The sequence below is a fragment of the Schistocerca gregaria genome, chromosome 1, assembly GCF_023897955.1.
Source record: "Schistocerca gregaria isolate iqSchGreg1 chromosome 1, iqSchGreg1.2, whole genome shotgun sequence".
NCBI lineage: Eukaryota > Metazoa > Arthropoda > Insecta > Orthoptera > Acrididae > Schistocerca > Schistocerca gregaria.
This window is the reverse complement of record NC_064920.1, coordinates 384,944,292-384,968,609: the sequence shown is the minus strand read 5'-3', so window position 1 is coordinate 384,968,609 and position 24,318 is coordinate 384,944,292. Positions and strand designations below refer to the sequence as shown.

Here is a 24,318-nt window from a genome sequence, read left to right as displayed (position 1 = left end):
GAGTTGATTCTGTAAGGAAAAATAGTTATGCAGGGGGTTCAAAACCTGACCCAGCAATTTATCTGGTCAGCCCTCTTGAACTATCTGAACCCCCTGGTGGAAAACAGTGTTGACGGCAACGGTGCTACTACATGCAGGTTGTAATTGGGAAACGTTTGACTGCAGCCTGCGTTTCAGTAACAAGAAGGAATCAAAGCAATTCTTCACATTTAAAATCAGGACCAGGACCCACATGAAGGCTTGACAAGGCATTCGTGTTGGCATGTTTAGATGTAGGTCAAAAATGGATTTCATAGTATTTTAAAAAGACAATAACAGGACCCAGCATTGTAGGTGGTGTGCTGCATTGTCACACAAGGAAATGTAGCATTAAACAAGGAAACCAAGGGTCTATGGTCAGTAATTAGGTGAAATGTGGAGCCACACAAAAAAACCATGAAATTTCTGGAGAGGATAGACCACAGAAAGAACCTCTTTTTTCATTTGAGAGTAATGCTGCTGGCTGGAGTCAGCAATTTAGAGGCAAAAGCAACAGGTTGCTCAGAGGTGTCAGCATTTCAATGCACTAAGACAACTCTGAGGCCGTACTGCGAACTGTCATTCACCAAAACTATGTGCTGTGCCAGTGAGAACACAGCTAAAGAAGGGGCCAAGAGTAGTTTGGATTTCAAAGGCATTTTCGCAGTCTAGGCTCCAGCAAAAAGATACATTCTTGAGTAACAAGGCATGCAACAGGTGGGCGAATGTGGCCACTCCCGGCAGAAATTTATGGTAGTAGGCTGTTTTCCTTAGGAAGGCCTGAAGCTCCTTTGTGGATGAGGAGCAAGGCATAGACTTCACAGTGGAGATGTGGTTTGGCGGAGGGTGAACCCCATCCTGTGAGATCTTGAACCCCAAATAAATAATAGAAATTTGAAAAAACTGAGATTTCACAAGGTTACATCATATGCCTCTGGACTGTAAGAAAACAGTGTGTACATTTTTCAAAAAATCGGCCATGGAGGAGCTCTTTAAACATCATCCAGATAACTAATGCAACATGGGCAGGCATAGTCACTTGCTCTAAAATGCACTGGAAAATAGCAGGGGAAGTAGCCACACCATAAGGAAGGTGCAAATATTAAGAGAGACCAAAAGGAATATCCAAAACCAGAACTCACCGTTTCGTTCACAGGAACCTGCAGATATGCTCCGGACAAACCAATTTTGAAAAAGTACCGGCCACCTGATATTTTCACCAACAGTTCCTCCAGGCATGGGAGACGATATGTATTTGTGACCAACAGCACACTGACAGTAGTACTGAAGTCGCCACAGAGGCAAAGTTTCCCCGGTAGCTTCTGAACTACAACCAATGGAGATGACCATGTATTAGTCATAACAGGATGCACCAGCCCTAAGAGACTGGAGTCCATCCACTGCTTTCACTTGATCTTTCAATTTTGGCGGAAATAGGATGTGCGTTACAAAAATGGGGCTGAGCTGTGGATTTAAAAGAAAATGAGCAGAAAAATTCATGGCACACCCTATACCTTTCAAAAATAAGTTCAAAAACACCTCACACAGTGTTTCCAATAGAGAATATGGTACCTGATTGGACACAAAGTGAACTGTGTTGCTGACAGAAAACCCAAATCCCTGAAATACATCCACTCCGAACAAGTTCTCAACACCAGCATCAGCAACAACCAAAAATGTAATGGATCAAACCACTGACTTGTAAGAGGCAGAAGCCGTAAATTGTCCCAACAGTGCAATGTTCTGTCAATTATAACTGAAAAGCTTCTGCATGACCAGTGTTGACAGCGTCAAGTCTAAACTCTCATAGATTTGACAATTCAATTATGTCACTGCAGCACCTGTTGACCTGTAGCCAGAGCACTTGGCGAAAATCACTTAACTCGATAAACAGCTTTGGAGAAGTCAGGAGCACTGGAGTCACACAGTTTATGTACACATCCATATCCTGAGCAACCTTTAGCAAATGACACAGGGAGATGTGGCCTTCCTTCTGGCAAGCATTACAAGTATCTCAGTGCTTAGAACATGCTGAAGCTGTTTGTCATAATAGTGGGCACATCTTGTGACACTACTGCCATCAAGGCCCACTCTTCAATTTGGTGACCTGCTGCCCGAGAAACTTCAAAATCCTGTATTATTTGCAAAACTTCTGACAATGGAGGGGGGGCGGCAGGGTTCACATAATAAAGTGCTTTTTCTCAATTCCTTATCTGGAGCTAAACATATAATTACATCGCACTTCATAGGGTCTGCGTAAGAGTCATTGTGGGCATCAGTAATGAATTGACACTTACAGCTAAGGTCGTGAAGTTCACTGCCCAGGCCCTGCATGACTGGTTTGGTTTCGTGTGGCATCAATAGAAGTCAACTTGTGCTGCTACGACACGTGTTTGTTTGCGATCCTAGTTGGACAATAAACTGCACATGTGATCAAAACTAAGAGCTACCAGTTCTTGTAAAGAGACAAGCTGATGTAGTAATCGATACACCTTAGGTGAAATACACGAGAGGAATGAGGCTCTGCACAAGTTAGAGTCTGTCACATCAAAAGCCAAAAAAATCTGTCCGAGTCTCTTTTCATAATCTACCCAATCCTCAGCTTAATCATCACGTGGAGGAAAAGTGGGTGGATAGACTGGTGGAATGGTACCCTGTCTGTTAATCGAAGCCAACAAAGTAATAATCGGTGACGTGAGCTGTTCAATCACGGCTAGTAGCATGACATCCATAATGACCCAACCTAATGAAACTGCACACATGGAAACTAATCCAAACTCATTGCCAGTTGTGTAGTAACCAAGTAACACATGAAACCGATTGAAGTAACACAAATATGGTGTTATTCATAAATCTCTGGTAATAATGGAAATAAGACTCCTGTGCCTTCACACACGTAACAAGACAAAAGAATCATACAGAGGGTCAACATAAGCGATACACAAAAAACTGATGTGAGCAGTACAGACTGACTAAAAGAACATAAAGAGGGTGAGTCAGCACAGCTCTGTGCGTATATAGGTGTGATTTGCCAGTAGATGCTGCAGTGGAGACTGAGCCATATGCACGCTTTCTACATGTGGCCTCTGCTGACTGGCCCATGCTGATACAGTTGGCAATTGATTTACATACACATGCATGGCAACATTACACACCGATACAGCATATATAGAAACTAAACTCATAATTCAAATGGAAAACAAGAATTCAAATGGAAAACAAGAATTCAGAACGAAAGCTCTGCCATATGTAGACAAAATAGTTGAAACTAGTTTAATCAAAGCTGAGCTTTATAGCAGCTTTTTGATGTTGTACATAATGATTTCTTTTAGTAAAGATGTTGACCAAAACTTAAAGAAGATTTTAACCATTTATTTTCAGAACTGCTCATCTACATCATACTTTGCCCAGAGCTGCCTGGATGTGGCAGCATTGGACTTAGCAGCAACAGCTTCTTTCCTGTGTGGATTTATTTCTGTAGCCATCACTACTCTGGTAAATTTTGTTTTTGTCTTTTTTTTGTATGCTAAAACCCCCAATAATGACAACAGAACATGTATAATTAACTGCACGATAGAAGATAATAGAAACAGGATTTAAAACTCAAATTTTATTTTAAAGAAAGTAGAACTCTGAGCAGTTTTATAGCGTCTACAGACAAAAACTGAATACATAAAAAATAATTCATAACTTGTTACACTTGAGGTGGTGGGAGGTACTTCATATGACCGAAAGCAGAAATAGATTAATATTCACTGTGGTGCATCAGGAGTGTGTGTGATGAGCAATAGTGACTGGAGACATTGTACTTGAAGACTAAGAAAGAATAACATGAATGTAACATTTTTCACATAAAAGTAAATGAAAACCTGAAACCTCTCTCTTACTCTCAAAGATTGACGAGAAACAAATAACTTGGCTTCTACAGATCTTTGCTAAACAAGCAGCCACTAATAATACTGCTGGTAATGCACAGAATGCTATTCCCCAGGATTTTTTCATTCATGATATTCTGTTGTGGAGGAAGAACATTCAGGGATGTGGAATGAAGCTAGATTTATCACAGTAAAGCTTTTAGATTGAAAAAGCTACTGCTACCTCAGTTATATCAAATAGCTGCTGTTTATCTCCTGGAGCTAGTGTAATATCTACATGGCCAAAATAACATATATCAAAAATAGTTTTCTGTCATAAGAAAAAAAACTCATTTACTTATCTTGCTGCTAGCAGGAATCTTCAATCCTTGAATCTAGATAACCAGGTGAATTATAGATGGAGTGCCTACTAAGATAAGTTTTTAATTTTCTTTTGAATGTAGAGGGAGTCTCAGTTTCTTGGTTTATGTTAGACATTACTTAGAACTCTGGATAAAGAGACGAAAGTCTACTGGGAAATTTTTTTTCCTGTATTGAGGTCGTGTAGATCAAAATATCTCCACCCGAGTTTCTTGATTAGTTTCTCTATGTGCATTTTAGTTTACTGTCCAGGTGGGCTGCAAAACATTTTACACATCATGTTCCATTTGATGTATAACTATTAGTGTTTATTTGTAGCACCAGCTGCATGATTTTGCTTGTTTGAAATATTTTAATGTGAGATTATCATTATGACCACCAGCTTTATGTTATCAAGGTAAGACTCCACCTATGCCAGGAGGATTGCATGAATATCACAACATTTTAGGAAAGTATTGGTTTTCCTCTTAATTTTACCATGTTAAATTTACCTTGGATAAATACTCACACATCATTCTCTGTAAATCCCATCATCATGGAGAACCTTCAAGGATGTGGGATGAGTCAAGTTATACACTAACAGGCAAAAGCAGCCACTGCATGCAGTTTCTATAAAACAGACTAACAAGCAACTGATTAGAACTTACTTACTCTCATTTGTAACTTTCTATATGGATACAGTATGTAAAAGCCACTTCACTTTGTTATTGTACACCCTAAGTTGTTCCACATTCTTGAAGATTTCCTTTCATTATGGGATATATGGAATACAACAAATCAGTCAACCAGGAATGGTTTGTGAAATCACGTGAGGTTTTCTCTGTTGAGAAAGCACAACTGCTAGGCAGCTACCAAGTTATGCTATGAAAAACAGATTAACATTCTCTTGTAGACCACATTCAGAAAATACTGAGTAAGTTCTGCACATCACTTGTTGCTACACTGGTAGCACACTCCTTTTTTATACTTTATTTATTTATTTTTTGGCTGGGCTATTCTCCATCCAACCTAGATATTGGCAGTTTATAGGGGACCCAGAAATGTCAGTATTATATCCACAAAAATGTCTGAAGGGGGGTGATTTGTTAACTGCTGAAGCATTCACAACAAAGTGCCAGAGTTTGAAGCAGTTCTACAAATCTGTGGAGTTCACATTTTATTAGGTACAGAGAGCTGGTTAAAACCCACAGTTGACTGTAGTGAGATATTTGGAAAGAAATCTAAGAGTATATTAAAAGGATAGGTTAATGGTGATTGGATGTAGTGTATTTGTCACAGTACACAGAAAAATTAAATCCACCGAGATAGAAACTGAATCTACGTACGTGACTATTTTGGAAAGATGTCATATCAAATGTCTGCATGAACTTATAATTGGGCCCTTCCATTGACCATCAGATTCACCTCTACAAACTTTTGAGAACATGTAAGTTCACTAGTGTGTATGTTCCCTGTTCATACTGGCATCACTGGAGAGGCTTGAATCATCTATTAAGTGGGAAAATTACAGTTTTCAACTGGTGGGCATGACAAAATGTCATGCAAAACATTACTATATGCATTCTTTGAGAATGATCTAGAAAAAAATACTTGGAAGTCCCTTCATGATGGAAATATATTGGATAGAATGAAGGTAAATTAAAACAAGTAGAAGGATTTATATTTTCAGCAAACTCGGTTAAGTGGCAGTTGTGTCCTATGCCTGTAAAGAATTCTAAACATTTAGTTCTTGAGAATGGCATGCAGAACTGTGAACACATTTGGAATAGTTGAACATGTGCTTGATAGATTTGTACCCTGTAGAACAGTTCATGATGGAATGGAATCTCCACAGTCACTCCAAAGAAAGAGGTTACTGCATAACAGGTGTAAAGCAAGACATAAGGCTAGATACAGGGAGATGCTGAATTACACGTATTTGTCTGCCAAGAGAGCAATGTGTGAAGCCCTCAGCAACTACAGTAGGACCTCTCATGAAATCGAAAGAAATTCTGGTCATTTGTAACAGGTGTTAGTGGTACCAAAATTAGTGTCTAGACACTAGCAGATGAGACAGGGACTGAAATTGAGGGTAGCTGAGCAAAAGCAGAAATGTTGAATTATTTTTCAAATGTTCCTTTACAAATGAAAATCCTGGGGTACTGTCCCAATTTAATTTTTGCACCATTGCAAAATGAGTGATATGGATACTAGTGCTGGTTGTGTTAAGAAACAGTTTAAATTGCAAAAACTGAACAAAGCTCCAGGGCATAATGGAATCTCTGTCAGATTCTTTGCTGAATTTGTGGCTGAGTTAATCCTTCTAACTAACCTACTGTAGTTCCCTTGAACAAAAAACCATGTACAGTTGTCTGAAGAAAGAATAGTGTAGCAGAAGTGATCCACAATACTACCATCCAATACCCTTAATATTCAATTGTTGTAGAATCTTATAATGTATCCTGAGCTCAAACGTATTATGATATCTCAAACAGAATGACCTCCTCCATGCCAACAAGAATGGAATCTGAAAACATCAATCATGTGAAGTCAACTCTTACTTTTCTCACATTACTTCCTGAAAGGCATGAATCAAGGCAGTCAGATAGGTGCAGTACTTCTCCATTTTTGAAAAGCTTTTGACTCAGTACCACATCTTCATTTATCATAAAAGGACAACTGTATGGGATGTCAAGTGAAATTTGTGACTGGATTGCAAACATTTTGGAAGGGAAGACACAACATGTTATCTTGGATGGAAAACCATCAGTAGGTATAGAAGTAACTTCAAGTAGCCTCAGAGAAGTCGGTTGGAGGCTCTTTCTGTCCATGTTAAATATTATTGACATTGTGGATAACATCAATAGTAACCTCATACTTATTGTGGATGACAAAGTTATCTACAGTGAAGTATTGCCTGAAAGAAGTTGCATAAATAATCTGTCAGATCGTGGTAAGATTTCAAAGTGGTGCAAAGATTGGCAACTTGCTTTAAATGTTCAAAAATGTAAAGCTGTGAACTCAACATAATGAAAAAGTAATGTCATATGACTACAGTATCAACAAGTCACATTTGGAATCTGTCAACTAGTAAAAGTACCTCGGTGTACCACTTTTAAGGGGTATGAAATGAAACGATCGCACAGGCTGTTGTAGGTAAAGCAGATAGCAGATTAGTGTTTCTTGGTAAAATTTAGGGAAATGCAATTACTCTACAAAGAAGATTGCTTACAAATCATGTGAACCATCTTAGAATATTGCTGAACTGTGGGACCTGCACCAAACAGGAGTAAAAGGCAATATTGAACATATACACAGAAGATTAGCACAAATGATCACAGGTTTGCTCGAGCCATTGGTGAAGATAGATGTATACTATCCCTAGAAAGCCTATTTAAAAAATTTCAAGAACCTGCTTTAAACGATGACTTTAGGAATATACCACAACCCACTATGTATTGTTACCACAGGGGCTGTGAAGACAAGATTAGATTACTTTCAGCATACACAGAAGCATTTAAACATTCTTTCTTCCTGCTCTCCTTACAGGAACAGAACAGGGAGGAAGGGGGAGAGAATTTGCACCCTGCATACGAGGAGTGATTGGAAAGTTTTAAGAAAGGGCTTGTAATTGTACAATGGTGGTACTTACATGCACTGTGATGCATCTCCTTCAAAATAGTTCCCTTCTGACTGAACACATCAACTCCAACAGTGTTTTCACTTTTGGAAACATTCCTGGAATTTTTTTTCCTGAAGTGTGTTAAGGACACACTCCATATTTGCATGGATGCTTGAATTGAGTCTAATTGCTTCTCTTTCAGTGAAAATTTCAGTTTAGGAAACAGGTGGAAGTTCACAGGGGCCAAATCAGGGGAATATGGCGCTTGTAGAAGCACAGGAATTTTGAATTTGATCAAAAACTCAATGATGGAGAAGGCACGATGAGCTGGAGCATTGTCATGGTGTAGCACCCAACTCCTGTCTTTCCTTGATGCAGGCCTTTTCTTCCAAACCTTTTCACAAACACACTTGGGGACACATTTGCAGTATTCCTGGTTAATTTTCTGTCCTTCAGGGGTAAATTCATGATCCACAATACTGGTAGAATCGTGGGGGAGGGGGGGGGGGGGGGGGGGACACCAACATTGTCTTCACCTTCAACCGACTTAGTGTGTTTTTTTGGTTGTGGTGAACCTGGAGTCTTCCACTACGAAGACTGCACTTTGGTTTCAGGATCAAGTCCATATACCCATAATTTGTCACTTGTAATTATCCTATTTAACAAATCTGATTCATTTTTAGTCTGAGTAAGCAGTTCTTGGCACACTTCGAGTCGTTATTGCCTCTGGTCACTTGACAACACTTTTGGAAAGAATCTTGTGGCCACTCAACACATGTTCAGATCTTCAGTTAAAACTAACTGAATTGCATAGCAACTTAAATTAAGTTCACCAGCCCTAATTATAAGTCTACAATCAGAGTGCACTTAGTCATGAAATTTCACAACATTTTCATTCGTTTTCGAGGGGGAAGGGCAGTTGGACTGTGGTTCATCTTCAAATGATTTGCAGCCATTTTTAAATCTGTTGAACCAGACAAAAATATTTGTCTGTCTCACACCATTATCTCCAAAAGCTGTTTTTAATGGTTTATAAGTCTCAGAAGCTGATTTCTCAGTTTTAAAACAAAATTTCACACAAACTCTTTGCTCTATTTTTATGTCCATTTTCACGCTGACAGAATATGGCAACAAGCTCTAACAGATCCGTACTCAACCCGCTGCCACAATGAACTGAGTAAAGGAAACGCAGTTTCCTGTGAGAGGACATTTAAGGACAAGGCAATGACTCACTCCTCACCCTCCGTGTACCTGCCTGCCATCCGTGTACCTGCCTGCCAAACCAATAAGCAGTAGTAGAGCCATTCTTAAAACTTTCCAGCCACATCTCGTAAAAAGGAAGATAGTCATTGCTGTACCAAGATCAAGAAGTCAGCTACAAATAATAACCTATAAAACCAAAACCTATAATATTAAGTACATGAGTAAAAAAACTGCATAATGGTGCTCCACAAGAAATAAAATCAAGCTACTTGGTAGAACACTTAGACCTAATTTAAAACCATTATTCCTGGAACACTATTTTTATTCTACCAAATAATCTGAAAGTTTGGCTTTAGTTTAGATAGTCTATAATACTTTTATTGGATTATCTGAGGAATATTTGCCTGCATTAAAGTAGTCTACCTCCACAGTCTTAAATTTTTTTAGCATGTGTTTGCTTATTTATGTACCTATCTGATCACAATAAAAAATTGTCTCCTGTACTTTGTAACTACAGACGTAAAAAAAAGAAATATTCTTCATTAAATTGTATATAGAGTTGCTACAATTGCAGATTTCATCTCATAAATAATTCATCTCTATTTCATTCCGGCATCAAAATTACAAGCATTTTATGAACATGACCAAAGGCAAAGGATAAATAAAAAAATTTAAAAATATGTGTTTTTTGACTATTAGAATTGTTCTGGATGCTACTAGTTACGCAACACTTAACAAATTAATGGAAGAATAATTATCCGAGGAATATTTTCTGTCCGAGTGTGTAAAATTTGCACCAGTATCTGGAAACGAAAAAAATCACTACAACTTAGAGGTCTGAGTATCATTCAGGGCACTGTCTGTTTCAATTCTTGATAACATCTTGTTTGCTGAAGGCTCAGAAAATGGCCTAGAAGCATTCTGTTGTTGTAATTACTATAACTAATTATTTTCTTTCTTTTGTGTTGCTCCATGAATGCATAAAACAATATGGGACCATGGGTATGCCTTGATGCAAACACTTTTGAAGAATTAAAAACAAAAGTGTTTACATCAAGCTGGCTGCACAGCGCCACACTATTGGCGACCATTTAATTGCAGCATGCCAAGAGTCATCCTTTTATCAATTTGGAATTTGTTCATTGTTACACTAAGTGTTCAATCAATTTGCTACCTATTTGCAACAGCCCTGATGATCTGTCTACATCATGTGAAGATCTACGTAAGCGAGAGAAAGAAACTTGGGTGACAGAATGACTTACTGCATTTCATTATGAGAGGCTAGAATTGTAAACACTACCGTGTACAATAACTGAATGATCCTGTTTTGTAACATGAATTGTCAAGACAGTTTTATATTCTGATATAATTTCAATGTCCAGGAGTACCAAATACAAAAATAGTGTCAGATCTTTCTCACAAATTCAGCTCCAGGTGATAACCAGTGAAATGGTTAGAAGTACCGTTTACAACCAGTTCGCATTTATACAGTTCTGACATAGTCAGCAAGGGGGTGATCTATAGTATTGTGAACATTGAATAAATTTTCAACTGCCAAGATTGCTAAAGTCATGTGTTTGATCAGATCAAACAATGGAAGAGATTTCATCTGGACATCAGGTGACTGAACTGCAGGTAGGCATCAAGGAACGAGCTCTCACCTAGATGCTGAACAACATATTGTCGTGTACAACATAGCACAAACAGGTTGGTTGCTAACAGAAATGCAAAATATTAATTGTTGCTCCAGATGAAAATTATCATAATGTATTAACTGCACCTTTAATTCCTAGTAATTATGGACATAATAAAACTAGCTCACAAACGGCATTACAAGGCATACATAAGATTTTTTTTAAAAAAAGGTTTTGGTTTCATTTTATGTAATTTGTCATTAAGAATTGTTAAAAAATTTAGAACTATTTTTAGAAAAAGTTTTTTGGGTAAAGATTGGCATATAATGTAATTCTGTATGAAAAATGTCTTACGGATTTATTGTATAACAAATATTTATTATGATGATTTGGACACTGACCATGTTCTGTTAGATGATGGCATTTTGACAGCATCTAAACATATTTGTTCTAGCACAGCCACACATAAGAGACAGCTGATAATGACAGATCATAGGCTCAATTTAAGATCCCCCACTGGACCTCCAGTAACATATTCTTTTGGATAAGCTCACATAAAGATTGTAAAGGACAACAAAAGCACAAACATTAAACAGCTCCACTGTTGGTACACACACCTTGAATGTATTCTTGATGTAATATCGTACCTGTGCCTGCAGATATCGAGCTACTCCTAGACGTATTAAAATCAACCTACTTGCGATACCTTTAGCTGTACATAAAGAACTTTTAAGTAGTTATAGGCTGTCACATTGGTTGTGATTTTATATAATGGAAAACTTGGTAAAGAATTGTTAAGAATGTTCATAACATGTTTTTAAGATTTTTCTAAAGTGATATAAAAAGCTTTAGTCTAAGTTATGTTTTATGAATGTTGCACATTGTTTTACAGACAGTTTTTAAAAAATGTGAAATACCAACTTAGCTTATATGTTTCGATGATAGTTTAGGTATACATAATTATTTGGAGCGGTAGCTCAATGCCTTATCTGATGTGAGGTGATAGTATTGATTTGTACTACCACTGAGCCATCTGATGTACTTATGTATCACTAAGAATGTTTACGTTGGGTTCAAATTAATGATGATGTAAATAAAATAGAAAGAAACTTCCACATGGGAAAAATATATTAAAAACAAAGATTCCAAGACTTACCAAGCGGGAAAGCACCAGTAGATAGGCACTATAAATAAAACACACAAACAGAATTTCTAGCTTTCGCAACTGGCGGTTGCTTCTTCAGGAAAGAGGGAAGGAGAGGGAAAGACGAAAGGATAAGGGTTTTAAGGGAGAGGGTAAGGAGTCATTCCAATCCCGGGAGCAGAAAGACTTCCCTTAGGGGGTAAAAAGGACATTATGTCTGCTTGCTTGTGTCTGTGTATGTGCGGATGCGTGTGCGTGTGTGTGTGTGTGTGTGTGTGTGTGTGTGTGTGTGTGTGTGTGTACACCTGTCCTTTTTTCCCCCTAAGGGAAGTCTTTCTGCTCCCGTGATTGGAATGACTCCTTACCCACTCCCTTAAAACCCTTATCCTTTCGTCTTTCCCTCTCCTTCCCTCTTTCCTGAAGAAGCAACCGCCGGTTGCGAAAGCTAGAAATTCTATGTGTGTGTGTGTGTGTGTGTGTGTGTGTGTGTTTTATTTATTGTGCCTATCTACCGGCGCTTTCCCGCTTGGTAAGTCTTGGAATCTTTGTTTTTAATATAAGAATGTTTACGCTTAGATCTGTCAGTTGTAAAGTGGTGATAATGTGAACACTTATAATCAGTGCAATAATGTGTGTGCACAAAGTTGTTATTTTAAAATCGACAAGCCAACGTCTATTACAGCTCACAATATCATCATGGACATACGTTGTATAGCACCACTTACTATACTGAAGGATGAGATTTTGACACCCTACACCTGCAGAAAGAACTGCTATCCGCCATATAAAAACTGATCTAGACCTTATATCCTACCTGCTGACAAAGGCTCCACCTCTGTTTTTTCAAACCACAAGGATTACCTGGCAGAAACTCTTTACCAGCTGTCAGATTCATCCACCAATAAACAGTGCCACAATGACCCCCTTCCAGAAATCCAGCAGGATCTCTAGTCTCTGCTCAAATCCTTTGGCCCATCCCAAAACCTCTACCCAGAGTCCACCTCTCTCCACTCCCCACACTCCTACTCTCTTCATACTGCAATACTGGGTAGGTGCAGGCACATGATGAAAGACATCCAGGATACCTTAAAGTTAAAATTTATTAAAAACGAAAATGAAACACTGACCGACCATAAGCGATGGCAAATAAATTATTAATTTTTGTATATGATTTTGTTTCTGACACTCTGGTTCTGTTAAGGAGTGTCGTTTGGAATATGATAGGCTACAAATGTTTTGTGTCATACATATTTCAAAATAAGAAAAACTTTGAAACCAGTATTAAGTAGTTTTTATTCAAGTGAAGTGAAACCAAGTAAGGAGGATTTTCTTATTTATGGCACGCACTGGTGTACTTGAAGTCCGCTACCTGCATCTACAATTGAAATGTAAGAGAAGAAGTCCAATAGCCTAAAAATTCTTACAAGCACAGAACATTTCTAATAACACAATTGAATTATCCCTTTTAAATGTTTTTCATATGCATATGTATTTAATAATTATTTTATTTATTTATATTACAGCACAACTGTCGAGGTGTGTGCCAGGATTTCAAGGCACCGGTTGTGAGTAGGGTTTGTTAACTATTGTTATAATAAGAAATTTCTATGACATTGTTATGAATCATAAAAACTAATTGTCCGTATTTTCTGCTTGAATGAATCACAAGGGGGAGCAAGTAAAGCAGAAAGGCAAAAATTGATGAGAAATTATGGAAAGTAATAAGAATTGGACACAGTTTACATAAAATTTTCACAGTGAGCTGTTTTGTTTAGCATAGCACAGGCAGGACGGCTACACAAGTTGCTTCCATGGTTACACTTGGTAGCGCCTCTTTTGATGTAGATAGAAACATTTTCCTCGTTATTCCTTTCCTTGAATTTTATTCTGAATAATTTACAGGAAATTTCAGTGGGATACACATTGTTTGTAAAACATAAGGAATTGTGACACAATAGTTCGCATATCATGATAGAGGTAAAACAGTCTTTGACATCATGTAAATTACGATTGTGAAGTGTAATAACTAGCATGTGAATTTTTTACACTTTTGTTAAAATTTTATTTCTTGCACATTCATATAACATGGCCAAAAAATACATGTTCATTGTTGATAGCGACAGTGAAAACACAACCAGCCAAGGTGGTGTAGAATTACGTAATCGAACAATTTAAGTTCAAGCACCATGCATGCCTACAGCAGAAAGTTTAAGTCGATCAGAGAGGAATGTCGCAGGTGTGACAAATGATAGCGACACTCCACAGCAAAATAACCTTGATGACACAATGCTTACCATTGATGAGGCAATGCCACACATCTCCCAGACCGACATAACGCTCTTGAAGGAAACACTGGAGAGCGATTCCAATATGAATTTTGAAAACACGTCATAAACACCACTTGGTCACAACAAATTGATTAACTTGAAAGTTATAGCTGACAACAACCACAGTAGTACAACTGACACACTGCTATGGCAGTTATTATCTAACATGAAATTAGGTAGCATCAACACAAATTTCAGTGATATGAAACACAATATGAATACCAAAATTGATATATGGACACACAATCTGAACACTGTCACACAAGATCTAAATATAATGAAATAAGAACAAAAACAGGTATTCAAGGATCAAAGATTTACAAGACACAGTCTCACAGAAATTCAATGACTTAGCCAAAAATTTTCGAAATCGACGAAAAATTGAATGATACGAAAAAACAAGTAAAGCATGAAAGTACTTTCTGAAGTTAATGATGATATTATGGAGTTAAGACAGAAGGTAGATTCTTTTAACAACCATAATGATCTAGTAGAGCAACAGATAAAGAAAATCACAGACACAAACACAAATACTGAAGCCACACAAAACCAGCTGGTTTCGACAGTAAAAAAGGTAACCACTGTCACTAACAAACTAAAGACTATGAAAGTGTACCTGTAGCTGTAGAAGAGCTTACTTTAAAGGCAGCAACATTAGAAGTTGACTCAGCATATGCTAAGAAGGAGAGAGACATCAACGAAAATACATTAGATAAGGGTAATACCATTGCAGAGAAGTTAGTAACCGATTGCAAGCTATACACAGATGTAGTAGAAAATGCTATTCAGAAAAAAGAAAATGAAATAGTGAACAAGATAAACACTAACCTACAAGCTGCAGAAAATAGGAGCCGCACTCTTTCAGAAGGAAATATTATCATATCTCAAAATATGCATGTAAATAATACACATGCTACGGTGAACAAACCACAACCTGTTGGTACTTACCCAAAAATTGTCACAAGTCCCACAGTAGGTACTAGTGAAAGCTGTAGAGACATCGACAGTTTACTACATTCACTTCCAAAGATAAAAGAATGAATCCTGTAGTATTTATCAGTACTTTTTGTCATGCATTTCCACGCCACTGGACGGAAGTACAGAAAATCAGATTTATTGTGGGTATACGCAAGGTGACATTCTTTTACGGGCGGGAATCTGAAGTGGCCAAATGTTGCAACACTTATATCCAACTTGAACGAGTTTTCCTCAACAAATACTGGTCCGAGGCAGTCTGGTCCGAGGCAGTGCAAGAAAGACTCAGATGCGAGGCTTTCAACCCCGCACCATTCAATGGCAAATACGGTAGCCCACGTGGATACTTTCAAAAATACCTGAACAAGACACACTACTGGACGAACCCAGTATCACAGGCAGATGTGCTAAGAATTTTGGAAAGTCATTTACAATAGCACATTAGAGAAAAATTAGTCACAACACCAGAGCATGACAATGAATATTTTCTGTGAGTGCCTGATTCTATTGACTTAATCAGTGAGGAAAGACCTGTAGCCAACAGAAAATCAGGCACAACAACAACATAGTTATGTAAATTAGTCAATAAAATGTGATCCAAACACACAACAAGGATGATACACACAACAACAAAGTTACATACCCAGAAGTAACAAGTACGGTAATGGGAATGGAAAAAACAAATTATTTAAAAGAAATTTTCAAAACAACAGGAGTAATTTCAATGCACGAGTGAATTACAATCCACCATCACAAGGCCCTATGCCGAACATAAACAGAAACAGTCAGCCACACTAGTGGCTCGTGCTGTACTGCAGCCGATCTTTGGCAAAATAACGGCATAGCAGCTAACGACACAAATTGACGAAGTACCCACACAGTGCAAATAACTGAAATTACTCCAGGTAACGAACAAAGTCACACTACGCCGTCGGGAAACATCAACCGGTCGTAGTTAAGCCCCAAGCTATTGACCCCTCAGGAGCTGGAGGGCATGCTTGTCTCGGATGTGAATTTTGCTAGTTGCACATTATCAGAAGCAGGAAGATCGTGCCCTGTGTCAGAATTGGAAACTTTAGCAGTAATATGGGCATATAAAAGGTTTGAATATTTTTTGTGGGGCAAACATACCAAAGTTTACTGTGATCATCAGTAACTGTCATTTCTTTTAACATGTAAACTACTGCACCGCAGACTAGTTAGGTGGTGTCTATATTTACAAGAATTAAATTTCGAGATCATTTATATTAAAGGAAGTCAGAATGTTATTGCAGGCCCTTTGTACAGGTTATCACAAGGGTTAGAGGGATTTGGTGAATTAACAGAACAAGATGCAGAACTCAGAATGTTATTAATGCAAGGTACAATCAAAAGAGTACAATGTGTCAAAATATACTGAGCTAAATCCAGTACTCTCAAAAAACCCTTTAGATATAGTATCCCTGGACATAGCTGGTCCATATCAAAGAACTAAAGGAGAAGTAACATACATAGTAGACTATACGAGATTTTCTTGAAACATATCAAAATTTGTCCCATTAAAAATGCAACAGCCACAAAATCAGAAAGAGACTATTTGAGAAAAATAGGTAAACCAAAGGTACTATTAACTGATAATGCTTCATATTTTGTTGGGCAAAAGTTGAAACAATTTATGACCTCACAGGGCATAGAGCACATATTAATAAGCTTTTTTCACCCAGAAGTAAGCCCAGTAGAACGAGTCTTTAAATAATTTAAGTCATTTATTAGGATGTACATCCCTCACAAACACACCCGATGGATAGAGTACGTAACAGTCTTTATGCAAATTGTCAATAACCTTCCACATTCTTCAACAGGTTTCACACCTAATAACTTGATATTCAGACAAAACAGACAAATGAGTGGGAGTCGCCCACACCAAAGGTACCCACTAAAGAAATGACACTACACAACAAAATCAAACAAGCCATGGTTACACTAGGAAACCGTGCCAAGTATTCAAAGAAAATTTATGATAAGAAACTGAAACGTGTTGCACAATTTTTTTAAGGACGAGTCCTCTTATGGACAAATCGACAAAATTTGGCAAACTGAATAAGAAGTGGCAATTACTCTATTTGGGGCCATATATAATTTCCAAAATACCTTACCCTGGGATGTACAGGATAGTCTGTCTGAAAACAGGGAGAGACAAGGGTCTCCACACTCACAAAGATATAAAAGCTCTTATAGAATGATGAAGCTAGGTAGCATTTTTTCTTTCTATCACAAGATAAGTTTACATACTGTACATAACTCTAAAGTGTAATTTTTCTCGTGAAGTGTATTTTAAGATAAAGTAATCTGTATAGGCATAATTAATTCTTTTGATTTGTACACAAAGGCATAAAATTAACAGCAATGGTAAGTAATACACTGCTTAATGCAAAACAAAGGTATAAACAAAATTAGTAGGAGAGATGGCATTGACCTGTGTGCATGTGCGACAGACTGGTGGAAGGCGCAACCAAATAGGAATGCAATATGTGCAAGTACCTAACTTAAATACAAAGTAAATGAAAATACTATGCAAATACATCTACTGTCTAATAACTAGAGAACCTATTGATATATGTACACAGAGATTTAATTGAATACTAAGCTATATACAACATATTTACAAGCAAAAAAGAGCATTAAAAATTATAGAAGATTTGTAAGTTAAGAACAAATGACGAAATACTGTAAGAAATGTCAAATAACTTTCTTTGCAGAGTAAATGATCATAATGGGTAACAGAATAAACAAATGTCTGTGAATTTAAACAAAGTATGGAAATATCTGCGAACAGATGTATCAGTGACCACTGAGCTACATAATGCAATTAGTTTTAAGCTTTCTTCTTCCAGCGACCAGTGCCCCATCATGGCAGGAGGAGAGAATTACATTAAGAGTAGCAGGTACCAAATGAAGAAACCAGCCTCACCTCGACTAAACAATTTAGTTATAACGATATTTATGCAAAGATCATAAGACAAATGAAAAATGCATCGTCACAGTGTATCTCCATGATAATTATCAGTACCTATTCGCTGCATAGTACACAAACAGTTAAACATGAGATTTTGCAAAAACCAATTAATTTTTATTGTCACATGAAAGCTTGAATAATGATTTTTCCAGGTATTTGAGAAAGATAAGTCTATGATGGTTAAAACGCCATATTTCACACTAAGCTACATGTGAATTGAAGTAAATAGCATTAGCACATGGCCAGCCGGAGTGGCCACGAGGTTCTAGGCGCTACAGTCTGGAACCGAGCGACCGCTACGGTCGCAGGTTCGAATCCTGCCTTGGGCATGGATGTGTGTGATATCCTTAGGTTAGTTAGGTTTAATTAGTTCTAAGTTCTAGGTGACTGATGACCTCAGAAGTTAAGTCGCATAGTGTTCAGAGCCATTTGAACCATCAGCACATGAAGAAACAATGTGATATCACGTGAATGATTAGTCAATACACATTATTTCCGTGAAACGAAAGTTCCTTGGCAACATGACTGTATAAGTAACATTTCCTCATAAATCCTTGAATCAGAAGACAAGTATTTCCTTTCTTCCCTCCCAAACAAAGAAGGCGGCATCAAGCATAGTTAAGCCAGCAATGCATAATGTTTTAGTCCTCTTTCCAATGTTTTTCTCACTCCTCTATCTATGGAAGAAATGAGCTCCCATAAGTGATAAAAATCTACCTATAAAATGAAGCATAAATGTATGATATGCTTGTATTGTATCATGATAATGTGAACGAAGAGAAGTTTAAGCATAGTATGTTTTGGGTGGCTATTTGTGTGTTTCAACAAGTCGATGGTGAAGTGGCGCAACATGAACATGCGTGTGCAATGAAATAATTTCTGAGTATTGTGGCTCACAACACTGGGCACAGTAACAAGTGAAATATAGTTGTTTGAGCCAGTACTTACCTCATTGACGGATACTGTTGGTCGTGGTTCTCTCTGCTGAAAATGCAAATACAATGGGTAATAATAATGCCTGGGCCGAAAAAATGGAGATGATCTGCCACAGCGTTGGATTTTGAACAAAAAGCATACATCCACTGCATCCAGAATGAAGACAAACGCCACAGCAACTCTTTAATATGTGACACTCAGGTGAAAGTGTGACACTCAATGTGACATCAACACTCAGAAAACGAGTGCTTGCACATGCGATGGTAGCAGCTGACATGTTGACCGATGGTGACTAGTTCTTGCCACCAAATCTGCCAGTGTGCAAGCGCGAAACCCGGCAGTGACAATGAAGCAAACCGAACATTATTGTTCACACACTAAATTCAAATATGTAATGGACTGTCATATTATATGCACAATCTTTTAATTTCTTGTAGAACTCTAACATACATAGGATAAGCCGACATAACCATTCCATTAAATAAAAGGGAAGCCGACAAGTAAAGGGTATTGACCCCTATCAGCAAATGTAAACATGTCAACGTACAGTGTGAGGGCAATTGTGTAGGTACATGATTAAAAACCCCCAGGATATCAAAGCTAAAATTTATTAAAAATAAAAATGAAACACCGATTGACCATAAGTGATAGCAAAGACGTTAATTATGAATGCATGGTAAGGCACAGACAAATGAAAAAACATCACTCATTTTTTTGTACGTAAATTTGTTTCTGACTCTCTTGCATGTAGAGGTTCTGTTGAGATGTGCCATTCAGAATACGACAGGCTATGAGTGTGTTTTTATCATACCTATTTCAAAATAAGAAAAACTTTGACACCAGTATTAAGTATTTTTTATTCAAGTGAAGTGAAACCAAGTAAGGAGGATTTTCTCATTTATGGCATGCACTGGTGTACTTTAAGTCCACTGCCTGCATCTACAATTGAAATGTAAGAGAAGTCTGGTTGCCTACAAATTCGTACAAGCACAGAACATCTCTAATAACACAACTGAATTATCTTCTTTTAAATGTTTTTAATATGCGGGTGTATTTAATAATTATTTTATTTATTTATTTTTATTACAACACACCACCCACGAGCCCCACTGTGACAGGTTACTGTGCCCCACTAAGAGAATCTCTGTTTTTGTAGACCAACACCTTCAGCCTATTACCTGCAACCTAATCTCCTATATGAAAGATAACCGTTTTCTCCACCAACTCTCCACAGTTCCTGTTCCTTTACCGCACGATCTCCTGCTCATCACTAATGTTGCCACCTCCCTACACTAACATCCCTAAAGCCCATGGCTTTCCCGTTATTGAACACTACCCTTCCATACGCCCAATGGATTTCAAACCTACAACCTCCTTTCTAGTCATCATGACCAACTATATCCTCACTCACAATCATTTCTCCTTTGAAAGCATCGTCTACAAACATATCTGGGGTGCAGCTATGAGCACCCGCATGGCACCATCCTATGCCAACCTATTCATGGGCCATCTAGAGGAATCCTTCCTAAAAACTCAGAATCCTAAACCCCTCACTTGGTTCAGATTCATTGATGACATCTTTGCAATCTGGATTGAGGGTGAGGACACCCTATCCACATTCCCCCAGAACCTCCACAACTTCTCCCCCATTTGCTTCACCTGGTCCTACTCAACTCAAGTCTCCTTTCCAGATGTTGACCTCCACCTCAAAGATGGCTACATCAGAACCTCCGGCCATGTCAAACCTACTAACCACGAGTAATACCTCCACTTTGATAGCTGCCACCCTTTCTATACCAAGAAGTCCCTTCCATACAGCCTATCCACCCGTGATCATCGCATCTGCAGTGACGAGCGATCGCTCTCAAAATATACTGAGAGGTCTCTCTGAAACCTTCATAGACTGTAATAATCCTCCCAACCTTGTACGAAACCAAATCTTGCATGCCTTATTTTTCCAGTCTCCCACCGTCCAGCCACAGAGGAGCATTCTGCCCATGACTCAGTACCACCCAGGACTGGAGCAAATGAATCACATTCTCTGCCAGGGTTTTGATTACCTCTCATCACACTCTGAAATAAGACCTAGGTACAAGGCCTGTCCCATACATCCACCTACTCCAGTCCAGTCACAAGCATCACTTATCCCATCAAAGGCAGGGCTACCTGTAAAACCAGTCATGATCTACAAGCTAAGCTGTAACCCCTGTGCTGCATTCTACGTGGGCATGTCTGTCTGCCCGAATGGCCACTGACAAACTGTGGCCAAGAAACTTCTGAACCACCTACTTGCTGATCATGTTGCCCAACACGATGGTTTTCATTTTGATGATTGATTCAAATCCTATGACACCTGCATCCCTCCAACCAACATCAGCTCTTCTGAACTGCACAGTTCGGAACTCTCTATGGCATATATACTATGTTTCTGTAATCCTCCTGACCCCAGCCTTCGTTAGTCATTGTCCTTTACCCACCTATCCCCTGCCCTGTTCCCATTCCAGCACTATACAGCCCAATATTCCACCAAGACACGCATAGCCGTTTTACTTCTTTCCTTTTCTGCTGTCCCCCACCCATCTGACCTACTGACAGCACCTATCTTCCTGTATTTCCCACAAGCAGCACTTTACAGCCCCTCCCCACACAACTCTCCTCCTCACCCCCACCATCCAGATTGCTTCTCCCATTATGCAGTGCTTTTGTGTGTGTGGGGGGCGGGGGGTCTCATTTCGATGAAAGTCTTTTTGCTGTGCCTCAGCATTTTCACTATATGGTTAGTAGCGACTATCCTTTTCATAATATTATCATTATTCGGTCCTGGATTTTCCGCTGCTTGAAAAGGATAGATTTTTACTCGCCATATAGAGGAGAAACACACACACACACACACACACACACACACACACACACACACACACACACACACACACACACAAAGGACACTGTCTATGGCTGCTGTAGCAAGTACATGTAGTACACCAATCTGGTGTCAGTGTTCTCACATTAGTATGCACTACAGGCAAACATATAACACTACATCTGAAGCAGGAGCCCCAACAAATATTTAGGAAAAACCTCTGAACATGCTGAAAGATCAGGAAACCAGGTAAGACAATGACATATTCATAACGGCACATTTTGTTTGTAAGTGGCACTTCATCTGTGGGGAATTGAATACAGCTGCGTATGTGATGCAATATACAGAGTCAGAATCTTTTATTTCATTGCATATTCAGTTGCCAAGATGAAGACTTCCTACTAGCATACAAACTTGAATACAGCTCAATAGTTGGTTCACTAGAAGGAAAACAGTTCTAAAAAAAGACAGGCTGGTTGCATGAAAATCTGTTTAAAATGTAACACATTAAATTTGATTCAATAAATTTAATCTTTAAACACTGCTGGTAATAAATAAATAAATGAAAATATAAACTACCATGAATTTTTTAATGTTTCTGCATTATATATAAGAAACATAATTTTGAAAATACTTTCATTTTTAGGCTCTGGTGCTGCTGCTTGCAACTTGGAGGTATGCAGCAGAGAGAAATATTCATCCCGTAACTCCTCGAATGAGCAGCTAATATGTTGGAACTTTGCTTGTCTTGATTCTCATTTCCAGAAAAAAAAGTGTGACAATGGTGCTAATACATAAAGTCAAGTGATATGTATACCTGAGTTAATTTGTTTACATATTTTTCCCAACTGGCATCAAAGTTGTGCTCAATGATAGCAAAGAAAGAATAATCACCTATTGAGAAAATGTATCCTTGCATTCAAATTTAAGGTAACCTTGTTACTACATGTAATGTGGTGCAATAAATTTATTTCCAGGGATGTATATTTTAATGATTTATGAAGCATAAATAATGAACATTTATTTAATTGAAATACCATTTTTAATGTATTTTTATGTATTACACAACTTTTGTATTTTCTTGGGAACATGATTAGAAGCAGATACAAGCAAAGGGGAAAAAAGCTTACAAGGCATTGCAAAGGGACTGAATATATCCACTATGAAGAGAGAGAGAGGGGGGCTGCCCAGTACTTAGCTCAGTACAGCCGACAGATGACACAAAACAGAACAGAAAATTTACATTTTTAGCTTTCAGAACTTTGTTCCTTCATCAGGGAGGAGAGAGGGGAAAAAAAGGGCAGAAGGGAAAGTGGATTTAGTTACTCACAACCCAGGTTATGAAGCAACAAGAAAAGGTAAACAGGGAGGGTAGCAAGGATGGAGGCATGGTTGTCAAATGTAAATTTTCTTTTCTGTTTTGTGTCATCTATCGGCTGTACTGAGCTCAGGTAAGTACTGGCCAGCCCCTCTATCTCTTTGTTAGTATTTGTTTCACATATTTATATGAGATTTTCCATTAATCATTTGAATCCATTACGATATAGTCAGTGTAACCAAGCCTGAGAAACACTAAAAAAGATCTTTTGCACGATTATCATATCTGATGCTTCAAAATCTTTAATATTACCATGAACTGAGGCTTCTCTATGGAATAATGTGACAACAATGATGATACTTGGTTTGTGGGGCGCTCAACTGCGCGGTTATCAGTGTCCATTCAAATTCCCAATCTTGCCACTTTGAAGAAATGATCAGGACAAGACAAAGACCCAGACCCTGGGGAGAGAAAATGCCTGATCCAGCTGGGAATCGAAGCCAGGACCCCGTGACAGAGGCAGCAATGCTAGCCACTAGACCATGAGCTTCAGACTTCACTAACATCGTAGTAGAACAGATGTTTCAGCAAGACTGTAATCAGAACACATTTTTTTCCTCCAGAACACAGTACAGTGGTTGTGAAAAGGCTCTACATTCTTCAAATCTGTTGTTCAGACTATGGAATTTCTCTACACTGCCATGAAGTACTTTCCTCTCACTGAATTTTCTATCTTCCAGTTAGAAGCACAATTCGTGGCGAGTTATTTTAAGTTCTTAAGGCTTCCTCACAGTAATATATATTTTTTCCATGTGCAGAGTGCAGGTGTATAGTTTGTACTGGAAAAGTATGACAGCCCTACTGTTGTGAAAAAATATTCTTGGATAATAATCTACCTGCTGCTGGGTGGTAAAACTGCATTGTCCATCAAAGACAAGATGGTAATTTTCTCAGTAAGTAATGTTTTACACAAAATAATACATGGTTCATACACTTCCTTTGTAAAAAGGAAAGGAGATTTTAAGGGGCTTATAAACATAATGAGTTTTTAATGGGTCAGTGCTTACCTCTA

The 24,318-nt window shown here is 38.1% G+C and overlaps 1 protein-coding gene across 1 annotated transcript in view; it reads left to right on the top strand.

Moving 5' to 3' along the window:
• LOC126348796 (uncharacterized) overlaps positions 1-22,908 on the top strand; it is a 185,828-nt gene extending 162,920 nt beyond the window's left edge. Inside the window, exons 6-7 of the mRNA XM_050002385.1 lie at positions 3,400-3,513; positions 22,575-22,908. Coding sequence (XP_049858342.1) covers positions 3,400-3,513; positions 22,575-22,655 — 195 coding nt within the window. The 3' untranslated portion in view covers positions 22,656-22,908. The remainder of the gene's footprint in view (positions 1-3,399; positions 3,514-22,574) is intronic.
• The last annotated feature ends 1,410 nt before the right edge of the window (positions 22,909-24,318 follow it).